The sequence below is a fragment of the Mustela nivalis genome, assembly GCF_964662115.1.
Source record: "Mustela nivalis genome assembly, chromosome: 14".
NCBI lineage: Eukaryota > Metazoa > Chordata > Mammalia > Carnivora > Mustelidae > Mustela > Mustela nivalis.
Window position 1 is genome coordinate 14,735,649 of NC_139033.1, and position 14,460 is coordinate 14,750,108.

The 14,460-nt window shown below is 54.9% G+C and overlaps 1 protein-coding gene across 4 annotated transcripts in view; it reads left to right on the plus strand.

Annotated features, from left to right (window-relative positions):
* Window positions 1-14,460, plus strand: part of AACS (acetoacetyl-CoA synthetase) — an 80,514-nt gene that overhangs the window by 6,655 nt on the left and 59,399 nt on the right. For all 4 annotated transcript variants that reach the window (XM_082698651.1, XM_082698652.1, XM_082698653.1 and 1 more), the window contains exons 2-5: window positions 229-332; window positions 1,631-1,751; window positions 7,822-7,935; window positions 10,799-10,896. In XM_082698651.1, the coding sequence (XP_082554777.1) occupies window positions 229-332; window positions 1,631-1,751; window positions 7,822-7,935; window positions 10,799-10,896 (437 nt within the window). The remainder of the gene's footprint in view (window positions 1-228; window positions 333-1,630; window positions 1,752-7,821; window positions 7,936-10,798; window positions 10,897-14,460) is intronic.

The following is a 14,460-nucleotide window of genomic DNA, read 5'->3' on the forward strand; positions in this document are numbered from 1 at the left end:
CAGTCCATGTTCTTAGGCAATTGGTTGGAATATAGCATCACTGGCCAGTTTGCTCGGGGGAGGGGGGCAAGAATTAAGATACTTCACCTTCCCCAGACCGTTTCTTGTTGGATACCTTCAAACCGCTCAGCCATAACTGTAATTCCTTAGGTGTGTCTGTCTTCTCACTGAGCTGCCAGAACTTTCTAAGCTTGGTTTGACCCATGTGCCATTTTATTTTATTTTTAGAAAATTATGATGACTTATACCACTGGTCAGTTGAATCATATCCAGACTTCTGGGCAGAGTTCTGGAAATTCAGTGGAATTGTCTTCTCACGCATGTATGTTGAGGTAAGTAGCATTCCCTTTTCATGGTTATGTTCCAAAATAAAGTGTTCATTTTTGGGAATACTGAATCATATTTTCTTCTTTTTTTTTAAAAGCTTTTATTTGACGGACAGAGATCACAAGCAGACAGAGAGGCAGGCAGAGAAAGAGGGGGAAAGCAGGCTCCCCGCTGAGCAGAGAGCCCGATGCAGGGCTCGATCCCGGACCCTGGGATCCTGACCTGAGCCAAAGGCAGAGGCTTTAACCCACTGAGTCACCCAGGTGCCCCTATTGTTGTTTTTTTAAGTTGTCAATAGTTTTATTATTTTTTAAACCTGAAGTTCAGGGAATGTTCCAACTCCTCAGACTGTCAGTCGATGACTCTCTGAGGAAAGCCGGTCCTGTTACTCAATGTATAACTTCATTGTGTTCTTGTTTGACTGTGAGGTGAACTGTTCTGAGAGTCTTATGTGGAGGCACTTGGGGAAGGACATCAAGGTTCGATTCTGTTGAGGAAGGAGATGAGGGGTCCGGCCCCGTCTCTGGTGGGGTTGTCAGTGGGAGGGGTGGGTGGGTCCTGTAGGTCCATTTCCCAGATTTCAGTGGACCCTGCGGCCCTGGACGCTGCTGCCCTGTCTTACGTACTCTGTGTCACCTGCAGCTCTCAGTGCTGGGGCTTCATATAGGTCTGTTGAAAGAGTCCATTCGTGGGGGTGGTGTTTTCTCTTGGCGTTCATTTCTTTCTTTATTTTTTTAAACCTCGTGGGGGAATAATTAGCAGTGAAACCTTATTTACTTATTTATTTAAAGATTCTTTTTATTTATTTGACAGCGAAAGACACAGCGAGAGAGGGAACACAAGCAGGGGGAGTGAGAGGCAGGCTTTTCTCCGAGCAGGGAGCCTGATGCAGGGCTCGATCCCAGGACCCGGGATCATGACCCATGCCGAAGGCAGATGCTTAAGGACTGAGCCACCCGGGCATCCCAAACCGTATATATTTGAAGTGTCCAGTGTGATGATTTGATACACAGACACACTGTGGCATTAACGCCTCCGTCACCTTACTTTCCCTGTGATGAGAATGCTGACGATCTCTTCCCGGCGACTTTCCCGTGTGAGGTCCCGTCTGATGAACTACAGGGCGCTAATGTCTTTGCAGTTCCAAGCCTGGCGGCCAGTCCAGTGTTCAGTCTCTGAAACGATTTAATGATGCTTGGGGCCAGTGAGTTAGCGGGCTTCCCGGGAAGCAGAGTCACTTATGTTTATTACTGGTGTAGACCTCATCTGTGTGCTTTCTTGGTTTGCTTGGTTTGCTCCATAGGTCGTGGACACGTCGAAAGGCATCGCAGATGTCCCCGAGTGGTTCAAAGGCAGTCGTCTAAACTACGCGGAAAACCTCCTGCGGCACAAAGAGAATGACCGAGTTGCCCTATACGCTGCGAGTGAGTCCCCTTGGATCTTCCTCTCTCCGTGTCCTGGGTGCCACTCCCACGGGGCCACGAGGCCGGAGAGGCTCTGAAGTAGTCGGATCGCTGTGCGTGTTTTCAAACAATGTCTTGGCACCTGTTTTTTTCCCTTTTTTTTTTTAATTTCTTAAAAAGTACATAACGTTAAACGTCCTGTCTGAACCGTTTTTGAGCGTACAGCTCAGTAGCGCTGGGTGTCTTCCCGTTGTGGCGCTTCAGCTCTCTGGAACATTTCCATCCTGTGACACTGACCCTCGCACGCCCCCCTTCCTGGTTCGGCACGGTGTCCTCAGAGTCCAACCATGTAGTTGTGTGATGTTTTCCTTCTGGTTTGAGGCCGTGTGATGGTCCCTTGTTCAGATACCTGACATCTTGTTTGTCTCTTGGTCTGTCACGGGGCACCTGGGTCACTCTCACCTGCTGGCTGTTGTGAGTCAGGCCATGACAAACACGGGTGTGCACGTAGCTCCTTGAGGTCCGGCTCTAGATCCTTTTGGACAGATACCCAGAGCTGGATCGTATGGCGAGTCTCTGTTTCATTTCCCGAGGAGGTTCCTCCGTACTGGTTTCCCTAACCGGTGCTCTTGGCACCTTTCCGATATCATCCAGACCTCTGTTGACTTTCTCTTATTGCTGAGAAAGGGAGGGGACAGGCATGTGATCATGTTTTATGGGAGAAATGGAGACACCGAATATTAAAGTAACCAGCTCAGAGTCGCTGGGACAGTCAGCGGGGGAAACCATAGCTGGGATCTCTGCCTGTTGATGTCTCCTTTGAATAAGGTTTTGAATAAGGTTTAGAGAATATTCTAATTTATGTAGTAGGTGGGCTCTTTAAGAGTTGGCATAAGATATTTAAAATGAGGAATTTTCTTAGTGAGGAGACACTGTGGTTGGCTGCTAGTTAGGTGTGTGAAATGCAGGTTTTTGGTAAGCCTGAAGTACCATTGGGTTTATGTCATATTGGTAAGGTTTGAGGTGTTTTGGGGTGGATTTTCTAGGTGACTGTTTCTCCTTTGAGTAACAAAGCTTTACTTAACTTATTTTATTTTTAAAAGATTTTATATATTTATTTGATAGAGATCACAAGCAGACAGAGAGGCAGGCAGAGGCAGAGAGAGGGGGAAGCAGGCTCCCTGCTGAGCAGAGAGCAGAGAGTTGGACACGGGGCTTGATTCCAGGACCCTGGGATCATGACCTGAGCCAAAGGCAGAGGCTTTAACCCACTGAGCCACCCAGGCACCCCTTACTTACTCAGTTTCGACGCAGCATGTGCTACTGTGTTGTGAGGAAGTAGGGCAGCAGCTGAGGAGACTGAAATTCAGTGGACCTTTGGTGTTCGTGACTCACAACTTCCAGTTTCGGCACGGTGACAGAATCGAATGCTGTCTACGTGTTTGCGATGGCTGTCCCTGCCTTTGCAAGGGAAACCCAGAGAGCTGTGCCCCCTGCCATCACCTGCCCAGTTCTTGTGTCTTGCCACCTGTTTTCAGTCCTTCCAATCCTGCTCTACACTGCAAGTTACTCTTCGTTACCTACAGTGGTGTTACACGTCAGCTAATGATGCTTGTCCAGGTAGTGCCTGAAATAGGGGTAGTTGAGCTGCAGTAGCTGTGTGACCTTGGATGAGCCCCTTAACCTCTCTGGGTGTGTTTCTGCCTCTGTCGAACGGAGAGGAGGACAATACGTATTCAGGAATAATGGAGAGTTTAAATGAGCGAATATGTAGAGGTGTTTACGACCATCCCCGCCACAGGGCAAGCGTGCACCAGTCTCCGTTGAGATTATACCTCTGAAGTCCCTGTGTGGCTTTTAAGTCCTGTCTGTCCACTTCCTGCCTTGGCTTCCCAGAGCTCATCTTTAGGGATGGGACCCAGGCTCACATCTATCCTTAAAGCCCACAGTTGCTTCTGATGTAGATTATTGGTTACGAGCCCCAGAGTCTTGTCTTTACGCAGTGTTTGGGCTGTTCGGTATTATTCTGCTCCCTTCCTTTGTTCTTAGCCTGATGCAGTTTGGGCTGAGCACGTAAGTGTTCCTGGGGGCTGGGGACGCTACACCAGGCCTGCATCTCTCCCTTGCTCTTCAAGGAGGTGTTTGCCTGTCCGTCCATCCATTCACTCACTGGCTCCCAGGTCTGTCTCAGATGTCTTCTTGGTGCGAGGTGCTGGGAACCTGGTGTCGAACAGAACGGCTGACCTTGTAGTGGGATGGACGATAAGAAGCAGCATGCAGATGGTCTCTGACTTAGGATGGTTCAACTTAGGACTGATGTTACGATGGTTTCACACATTCAGTAGAAACCGCACTTGGAATTTTTAAAAAAATTATTTATTTGTTAGAGAGAGAGAGCGAGCACATGTACGAACGGGGAGCAGCAGGCAGAGGCGGAGAGAGAAGCAGGCTCCCTGTGGAGCAAGGAGCCCTATGTGGGACTCGATCCCAGGACCCTGGGATCATGACCTGAGCTGAAGGCAGCCACTTAACCCACTGAGCCACCCAGGCATCCCCGCACTCGGAATTTTGAATCCAGGTCTAGTCGCGGGCTCCCGATCCGCGGTCCCATGCTCTCCCGTGATGCTGGACAGCGGCCGCCGCTCCCCGTCAGCCCCGCGATCACAAGGGTCCCGGACGCCCCCTACACCCTCATGGCCAAGCCGTCTGTCACTGTCAGTGCAGGAGTCAGGAAATGACACAAGAGAGTTGACACTTCCTTATAAAACAGGCTCTGTGGTGGGTGATTTTGTCCAGCGGGAGGCTCACGTCGGTGCCTGGAGCACGCGGAAGGTGGGCCGGGTGCAGCTGCGGTGGCTGCCAGTTAGGTGTGTGAAATGCAGGCACATTTTGAGCTAGAAGCAGTAGGCTAAGCCTTAGCTTTGTAAAATGAATGGAGGAGGACATTTACCTGGGGTTCCTTACGCCCTTGAAGTCTAATAGGAGTTGGTTTACGCCAGGGTTTCAGTAGCGAGCTGTGCGTGTGACACGGGCGTGTCCGCTGTGTGATCGTGGTCACCACAGCACCTGGCAGGGGACCAGCTGGAGGCAGTTGGGGGGCCGCATCCTCCTGGAGGCAAAGAGTGGCGGGAGCCGGGAGAGCGACCTTCCTTCTCGTGGGATTTCAGCCACGAGAGTCAGCCACGCCCTTACGTGGCTCATGTCCGTGGTTCTCTGCGTCTTCCCAGGTTGTCAGCCACCATCTCTGTCCAGTTCCTACAGTCTCCGTCGCCTCGCCCTTCTGCAGCCCCAGAACCCTCCGGTCTCTGTCTCTCCATGGGTTTGCCCATGCTGGGCATTTCTAGAGATGGGATCGTGTGGCTCCTTGTGTCTGGCCTCTCGCATGGCCTCATGCTTTCAAGGTCCCGCCACCCTGTGGCAGCTGTCAGTGCTTCCTTCCTTTTTATGTCCTGGTCATGGTTCGGTGTGTGGACCTAGCGCATTCTGTCTGCCCACGAGAGGCCCTTCAAGGGCGGTCCTGCCCCATGCATTGGGGTCCCGTGGTGAGCACCGCTTGGCACATGTTATAACCCGAGGGGCGGAAACGCTGGGTCTCTCATCACTTCTCGTCCCCCGTCAGATGTACCCGCACTTCCACCTCGGGCACTACACCGGGTCCCGGTTCCTCCACCGGGAAAGTGGGAAAGGTCAGATGGGCTCTTTGGATGGACGAAACAGAACCAGCCTGGAAGCCGGTAGTGCGAGTGACGAACCAGACCAGTCTTCTGGGCGGGCAGTGCTGGATGGCCCCGGCCGAGTGTTCCTGCTCTCGCGCTCTCCCTCCCTGGCTGGACTGGACCCTCTTTTCCAAGGTCCAGCTGTGTCTTGAGCCTGAGTTAGGGAGTGAGTGGTCATTCCGGGTGTGCGGAGGCTGCTTCACACTTCTCCCTGCGCACTCTCTCCTGCCCACGGCTGCCATTCCCTCCCCTCAAATAGGAGAAGCCCTTCTTCTAGTGAGCTTCCCCTTGTATTTGCAGTGGAAATAAGTGCCCTCAAGCCAGGGGCCAACTTAACTTACAAATAGGGTACTTCTTCTTCTTCTTCTTCTTTTTTTTTTTAATTTTATTTATTTGACAGCTCGAGCGAGAGAGAGCACAAGCAGAGGGAGCAGCAGGCAGAGGGAGAGGGAGAAGAAGGCTCCCTGCTGAGCAGGGAGCCCAATGCGGGGGCTTGATCCCAAGGTCCCTGGGTCCCTGGATCATGACCTGAGCCGAAGGCAGACGCTTAACCAACTGAGCCATCCAGGCGCCCCACAAATAGGGTGCCTTCTTAAGCTGGGTCCTAGATTGGCTTGGGGGCTTCAGGGTCACTGTGCTTCAGCTTCTGCGTGTTTTCCTGATTTCCTTCCTACTCTCCCGGCTGAGTGCAGGTGCTCGCGGAGCTCTCTCTCCTTCCTGTCGGTTCAGACATTCTCAGTAGACCCCATCCCTCCCATGTTTGATCCCAGGCATGTTTGATCCCGCGTGAGGCCACGAGGTGCCGCCAAAGGAAAGCGGTTCACTGGTGTCTTCAGGCTCCAGTGAGCAGAGCTAAAGCAGTACAAGCTGAAGCAGTACGGATTAGCCCTGCCAGTGTGGTCGTTCTGAGAACAGCTGCCCGCACAGCATGTTTTGTCTTTCAACAGTGGGTTTTGGGTTGCTGGGTATTTTAATAGGATAAGAAGTCACGTGGGGGAATGGGAATATGGGAGAAGTAATTACAAGGCTACCCAGTGAGGAGAGAAGAGAACCAGGAGTAGGCATACATAACTTTAAGGAAATGGGAAAAGCCAGATTTACACCAAAGAGAAATCAGGGTGTTTGGAGGAGTGAAGCTTCGTGTTATAGAATTGAACAGCAGTTAGCAGTCAGGAATAAAATATTTGCATCCAGGACAGTGGTCAGAGGAGTAACGTCTTTCCACCTGAAAGTATGTTCAAATAATTTTCCCACACCCATGCACTGTCAAGTCATGGTTATTTTCTTTCTAAGATTTTATTTATTTTAGAGAGAGAGCGAACATGCAAGTGGAGGCAGGGACAGAGGGAGAGGGAGAGAGAGGACCCCTAGCCGACCCTGCACTGATTGTGGAGCTCCCAGTGTGGGGCTCAGTTCCACGACCCCAAGACCACGACCTGAACCAAAATCAAGAGTCATGGGTTAGGAGGTATGGTGGTCATTCCGGGTGTGCAGTGGCTTTCACACTCTTCCTCGCATGCTCTCTCTTGCCCACCGCTGCCATTTCCTCCCTTTAAATGGGAAAACCCCTTCTTTTAATGACTGCGCTACCCGAGCGTCCTGGTTGTACTCATTGCCTGTTGCTGCGGAGAAAATTACCTGAAAACCATGGCTTAATATAACAGACCCTTAGTGTCTCACAGTTCCTATGGGTGGCATGTTCAGAAATGGCTTGGCAGTGCGCTTCTGGCTTGGGGGTGTCCCCTGAGGTTGCACGAGGATGTTGGCAGGGGCCGTGTCCTCCGAAGGCTCGACCGAGGCGGGCAGCTCCACATTCAAGATGGCGCGCCCCCATGGCTGTCGGTGGGAGACCTTGGTGTCTCACTGTGTGGCAGCTCGATCCCCCAGAGTGAGCTAACTGGAAGCTGCTGTGTCTTCTGTGACCAAGCCTCAGAAGTGACTTGTCTCCAGTGTCCTGCTGGTGACCTGGCTTGGGCCCTTTCCTTCCGAGACCATGAGCACCAAGGGCGGGTCTCCCTGGGATCATCAGGGCACCAGCCAGAACACTGTCCTGTTATGTTATTGCCGTCTGTTAGGTGGAAATTCATGTCTCGCTGTTGTCATGTGTTGTTTCTTCGACAGCGAGGCTGGTCATGCTGACCTCTTAGGCTGACTTCCACATAGGCATCCTTCTCTAGGAAGTTGAGTAAACCCGTGTCTGTGTCAAGTTTCCGGGCACCCGTTTCTAACCTGTTTAAACTGTGTGAGTTTTCCTCCGTGTCTATGACTGAGAACTTGTCTTTTAGGGCTAAATAGGAGAACCTGTGTTTTAGGGCTAAATAGGAGAACCTGTGTTTTAGGGCTGTCTCTACAGTCTGTCCCTTTTCTCTTCCCAGGGGAAGGCAGAGAGGAAATCGTGAAGGTGACATTTGAAGAGTTGAGGCAACAAGTGGCTTTGTTTGCAGCAGCAATGAGGAAAATGGGTGTGAAACAAGGAGACCGGGTGGTTGGTAAGTATTTTTGGTTCTTGTGGTTTTGCGGTGGGGAGACTGAGGTAGAGGGACTGGATTGGAAGGTTGAGGCCACTTTTTTTGCAAGATGGCAGATTACATGCAGCCTTGTAGGACTTCAGTGATCTGTGCTCGATGGAGGCTACACAGGGAAGGTCATGGCACAGGGAGAGTGCAGGGTAGTCCACGCAACAGAGATAGCCTGTGCAAAGGCCCTGAGGCTCATGGGCGCAGGGCACCTGCAGGGTTGACAGGAGTGTGGTGGGCTAGGTGCACAGGGCAGGTTGCAAGGCTGGCAGGGACTGCCCTTCTGGAAGGAAACAGGGTTGGAATCCTCAGACCTGAATGAGAGTCCTGGCTCCTCCCGACCTGCCCGCCCGCCCCCATCCCTCTCCCACCTCAAGTCCCTGCCTTCCTTTGTTCTCTCCTAATCTGGTGGTGAGTCATGTTTCTTATAGTTTTATTTTCACTTTGACTTTCCGGATGACCTTTAAAGGCCTCTAATTGAACCTGTTCTCCACTGCAAGGCGCTTTAGTGAACTCAGATGTGGGTGGGTGTAGCCCCAGGGGCAGGCAGCAGCAGATAAGACTTATCATTCCTGCAGGTGGGGTGGTGGGGATGCTAGCCTGCCTCCCCCCACCTCCATGTGGTGGTGGGACTGGGGCTATGGGGCAGGGGAGACAGCTGGGGAAGCTGCTGCTGGGCCTCTCCCCAGAGAGCTCACTGCAAGTGGGCATTCAGCGTGTGTTTGCAAAGAGGGCGGCCTTATCATGTGTAAACAGAGGAGAGGGCTGTGCCCGTGTCTCCTCGCACCGCAGCTGGGCCTGGGGGCCTTGCTGGCATCAGTTGACTAGCTCCAGACAGTAGGGATACACCAAGTGGCCTCCTGTCCTAGCCCTCATGGGGGCCTTCCTGTGGTTGGTCCCTGTGAGCCCACGGAAAACCCACCACCACTCTCTCCGCACACCCTGCTTTGTTTTTCTGTTCTCCTCAGAGACCACCTGAAATCTTGGGGTTATTCGTGTGCACACACGCGACTCTGTCCTCCCGTACTAGAGGACCGCGGCTCTGTCCTCCCGTACTAGAGGACCGCGGCTCTGTCTTCTGTTTGCTGCCGCGTCTCCGGGCCCAGGGAGGCGGGCGCACAGCGGGTGCGTGATGAACACGGAGTGAGCGAGTGTGGGTGCGGGGCCCGTGGTCACGGCAGGCATTGGGTGGTCGAAGGCTCAGTGTCTGGGGTTCTTCTTTCAATTTAGCCTGCCCTTTTGAGGTTTAGGAAAGGATTTCAGAAGGTCCTTTTTCCAATTTTCATTAAAAAAAAAAAAATCTCTTCTCAAAGCAAACGTTTTCTGAGAGAAGGAGAAATGGAGAAGCAGGTGTGTTGGGGAAGATGGCTGACAGCCCTGGGTGGGGGGCACAGCCTAGTCCCTGGCGACCGGCCCTCGTGGGTGTCACAGCGTGGACACTGACTGGACCGTAGTTCCAGGCTGGGGCCTGTGTTTCCCTGATGGGGGCACAAGGGAGTGGCCCCCGGGGGGGGGGCATGAGGGGCTCCTCACACTGCGGTGGGGCCGCCCGTGGGGGGCTTCTCTTGTCTGTGACTCGCTCATCTCCTGGCCCTCTGCCAGTCTCCATCAGGTCTGGCCGCGCAGCCTCCCAGGGCTGGGTCCCATCCGGCCCCGGGGGCATCGCAGTTTACACACCAAGCTCAGCACGCGTCTGCGGGCCTGCCTGTGGCAGGTGCTGGGCGCGCCCTGCCCCCCCGGGACACGCCTGTCCTGGCCGGGGTGGTCCCAGCTGAGAGCAGTGGGGAGGGAAGCAAGGGGAGAGCTGAGCTCAGGGCCGTGGGCGCCGGGACCGTGGGGCTTCTGTGGTCACCAGGGGACCATGTTCCCTGATGCCTCGTGCATGCTCCTTTCCTCTGGAACATTTAGGATGATCTGTTTAATGGACCACAGTCCCACTGGACACAAAGATTCTTTCGGTCTGTTGTGGTAAAAGCCCAGCCTCCTGCCGGATGGAGGGTCTGTGGTGCTTCTCTTCCGGTCTCGTGACTGTCCTGCTTGTCGTCTTCATTCCCTTATTGCCTCGCCTTCCCTCTCCATCTGTCTGTCTGTCCATCTTTCCTTCCCTCCATGCACCTGCCAGCCGCTCACCAGTATGAAGGCCCTGATATGCCAGGCATGGTAAGAGGCACTTGGTAAAGCAAAGAACAAGACAGGCAAAGTCGCTGCCCTCCCCTGAGAACCAGATATAAAATGGCCACTTATGACTATTAGTGTAGGTGATTGTTGAGGTTAATTTGGTGAGGGAGAAATAGAGTGTGCTTTGTGGGGACTGGCCAGGGAACTCGAGCTTATGGGGTGACCTCGGAGAGGGCATCTCTGAGAAAGTCTCATTTGCATTAAGAGCTGAATGATGAGTTTGCAGAGTCAGGAAGGCTGGTGTGTGTGGAAGAGTGTTCAGGCAGAGGAGATAGCCTGTGCAAAGGCCCTGGGGCAGGAGGAGCTTAGATGAACTGGAGAACTGAAAGAAGGCTGGGACTGAGCCCAGTGTGAGAGGCAGAGTGGAGGGAATGGAGGCCGGGGCCGGATCCTGCAAGGGCTGGGGGGATCGCTCTGGTTAGGTTGGGTTGGAGGGGGTGACAGTAGGACATGGACAGGCTGGTGATAAGTGGTGGGGCGTTCTGAGGGGGCAAGGTCCAGGCACTGGGGTGAGGTGGGGCTGGCCCTGCTCTTTGGACCAGCGAGAGCCAGCATCCCCTCTCCCCACTCCTGCCCTCTCTCTCAGCGGTACCTTTTAGAGGTCTGCCGTGTCCAGCATACCCTGAACCCAGGCCTTTCTCCCTGTGCCCAATGACAGGTTATTTACCCAACGGTGTGCATGCGGTGGAGGCCATGCTGGCCGCAGCGAGCATCGGCGCCATCTGGAGTTCCACATCCCCAGACTTCGGTGTGAACGTGAGTTGGGGTTCCTACCGATTCGGCCACTGTGGCAGAAACGTTCCCATGCGGTTTCTGCAGGCGAGAGCTCTGCCCCTCTCTGACATCTTGGGCAGGTGTGCAGGAGGCTGTGTGGCAGGACTGGTGGGTCTGGAAGGCGACCATGTCCCCGTGGCCTCCCATCTCACGGCTGGTGACATGAGAACGAGAGAAGGAGCCAGAAGGAGCAGAGTCTTGTTTTTCAATCTAAAAGTGAATGAGTCTTCCTTTTTTCTAATATTACTAATGTCCCGTCTGGGTGTACGGTCTGCGTCAGCGTGTGTTCTGTGTGACAGATGGCTCTTGGAGATCTGGCTAGAGGGGGCTGGTCATTTGTCCACAGATCCGTGACCACAGGAGATTTTCTGTAGACAGTTGTCTGGATTTGCTCACAGAAGTTCCCCCGAGGCCTCCCTGCCATTTCTGGTCTCTTACTTTGAATCTGTGCTCTCTGTGCGGGAGGAGGGCGGACCTCCTCTTCTCTGTGAACCCCGCAGGGACCTCCGGTGCCTCCAGCTGCTGGAGTGACCCAGGCAGGGGCAGGCAGCTCACACTCAACCCCACCATGGAGGGCAAAGCAGCGGCAGAACAGGACTTACCCAGGGCCCTAGGGACCTCTCCTGGTTGCAGAGCCTTGGGGATGCGGGGCCCTCAGGAGCCCTGAGGACAGACCCCAGTTAGAGGACCCGGGGTGCTTCCCTGACCACCAGCCACTCTGCTCGGCATCGGACTGCTCCGCTCTCGGCACGGCCCCTGCTCCGGCACGGGACTGTGTAGCCCAGTGTCTGAAGGTTGGCCTGGCCTTGCCGATGGCACACCCTTGGCCGGCTGTTTATCCTCTGTGTGAAACGGGCTGTGGGAAGACAGGGCCATGAATGAGTGTCGGAGGTTTGGGCCTGTGGTCGGCACACACGTGCGGCAGGTGCAGCCATTGGCGGTGTCGGAGCTCAGGGTCCTGTGGTCACTGTGCGTCTCGTCTGTGGGACAGGTTTCTGGGTACGAGCCTGATGCTCACATCTGCCTTGGGACTTGCTGTCCTGGCAAATGTGGTCCCGGTACCTCTCATTTTCCCGATGCCGTGCAAAGAGGAACAGACGCGCTTCTCTGGCACAGAGGCCTGGAGACGTGAGGTGACCTGACACTGGGGTGAGGCCCGAGCTCTGCTGAGTTCAGGAGGGGTGGCCTCCCCAGACCTCACCACTTGGCATGGTTTTTCTCCTGGGGCTTACCTGTGCCCGTGCCTGCTTCGCCCCGTGGAGGACCACCCTGGGTCGGCCAGGACTGGAGCTCTCTGTGCAGCCTCCAGCGCCCCAGGCTGTCCGTGAGCCTGTGAGAGCTGCTCGGGGCCAGCGGCATCCGCACAGAGGGTCTTGGAAGGCTGGGGCCAGCCGGTCCCTGGGCACTGTTCCCTCGGACCCCTCAGCAGCCCTTGAGCTGTGTTGCTCAGAAGCAGAGCTGGGAAGGCAGTGCAGCGCGGTGGTTCCTCCCTGGATTCGGGTCTGGCTTTGCTGCTTCCTGGCCGCGTCCTCAGTACACACTGGGGAGCTGGCAAGGGCCGCAGAATTCATGCTTCTGCGTTTGCCTGTCAGGGGCTGGGGGCGGCCCTGGACGCACCCACGCAGGTCGGGACATGTTAGCCGTTATCCAGGAGGCCAGTGGTCTTGAGTGATATGGAGCTTTTGACACAGGAAGATGTTGGGAGAGCTGTGTGTGGCCCTGGATGGTGGTGGTGGGGAGCAGGCGTGGCCCTGCCTGCAGACCTCCCGCAGAGCAGAGCTCCTGGTGGTGCCAGTGGTGCACCCGGAGGGAGGACCTAGGCAAGCGTCTGGCCACCTCCCTCCCGGCTGTTCTCGCGGATCACCGTCCTCTCCAGGCCACTCTGCGGGTGCTGGCGCGCACTAGATGGCAGTGTGGCCCCCTCTCTCCGCAGCCTTCAGCGTGCCTGGTCTGGGGAGTCTCTCTGGCCTGCAGGCCAGCGTCTCACGGGAGAGTGCTCCTTGGTTTCCTGTCGTGGGGCCAGTCTTTCCTAGTGCAGGTGGCCTCACCGCTAAGCGTCCCAGCCTGCAGGCCCAGCTATGTCCCCGGCTGGTGGGAACGCTGGGCCGCTCACTTCAGCTGGCACTGCCACTTTGAGGACACAGAGCCACTCCGGGGGTGTGCAGGCTGAACGTGTGGGTGCCCGTAGCAAGCCAGAGTGGGGCCTGGCATGCAGCCCTTGGTGCGTGGTAAGGGATTTTTATAGGCAAAAAGTTTTTTCCCAGAGAAATCAGCAACCCTCAGCCCATCTGAGAATCCTGGGCTTTCAGAGTACAATTTTGCTGTCGTGTGTGTGTACATCACCATGGTGCCTTTTATCCCCCTAATGGTTTTGCTGGTGAGCCTCATGAATTTTCCAAGTAGCCCTTCCCCTTGTGTGCACGGACAAAGCGCCTGGTCTTTATGCCTCTCCCTTCTGGTTCCCATCTCCCCGGTATTTTCTTGGGGAATCACGGCTTCACTGTTTGTGCTCTTAGAGTAACCCGGGTTTGGTTGTCAGCCGCTGGCCTTGGACCGATGCACAAGGGAATGGAAGGGGCGTTCTGGGCTGTGCCTTCTCAGGAGCCGTGTTTGTGGATGAGGAGGGCTCCACTGTGTTCTGAACTTGGGGGCAGACCCGGCTGGAGTGCATTTGCCTGTCACCCCTGGGAGACCACTCGGGCTGTGGGGAGCGCGTCGTGAGGCTGCACCTGTCGGTTCCCATCTGTTCCCTGCCGTCCCAGAGACCAGGTATGACCTGCGTGGGAGGCCAGCCTTCTTCCAGAGAGAGACGTGTGCTTGGCAGGGTGGCGGGTTCCACGTGTGCTGTAAACAGACACGTGGCTGCGGTGAGCCTGCTTTTTGTATTCATTTATTAAAAAGATTTATTAATTTATTTTAGAGAGTGAGAAAGCGTGTGTGGGTGTCAGTGGGAGGAGGGGCAGAGAGAGGGAATCCCAAGCAGACTCCTGGCTGAGCGTGGAGCCTGACGCGAGGCTCGGTCGATGCCATGACCCATGAGATCGCGACCTGAGCCGAAATCACAAGTCGGATCGCGACCACCCCAGCCAGCCAGGCACCCCGAGTCTGTCTTTTCAACAGAGCTTGTGTATTAGTGTACACATTTATGCGGTCGTGCATTTCGTTGGCAAGAAGCGCCGTTTGGAGGATTAGAAGAGAACCAGGACGTGGAGGTGCTTTGTGGTGCGAGTTGCCTTCCTGGAAGGCGAGTCGTCTTTCCCATGCGCTAGAGGAGCTGTGTTTGAGGCTCTTTCTGCAAAGTGTGGGCTCTTTCTAGAAGGGCCACTACTCGGCCCCCAGTTTCCCCGTCTTACAGACTTGTGTTTTGCTCTTTCGGTGTGTGTGTGTGTACACCCTTCTGGTATTTCTGTAGGTCGAGTCCTTGAAGTGACGGTCCCGTCTCAGCCATGAGCTGTGGTTTGCTGGGCTTTCCGCGTTGGCGGGGGCTGATAGGGGCGTGGGAGTCAGGCTGGTGGACGGTGCCGCTGGTCTCTCCCCCGACGTGGT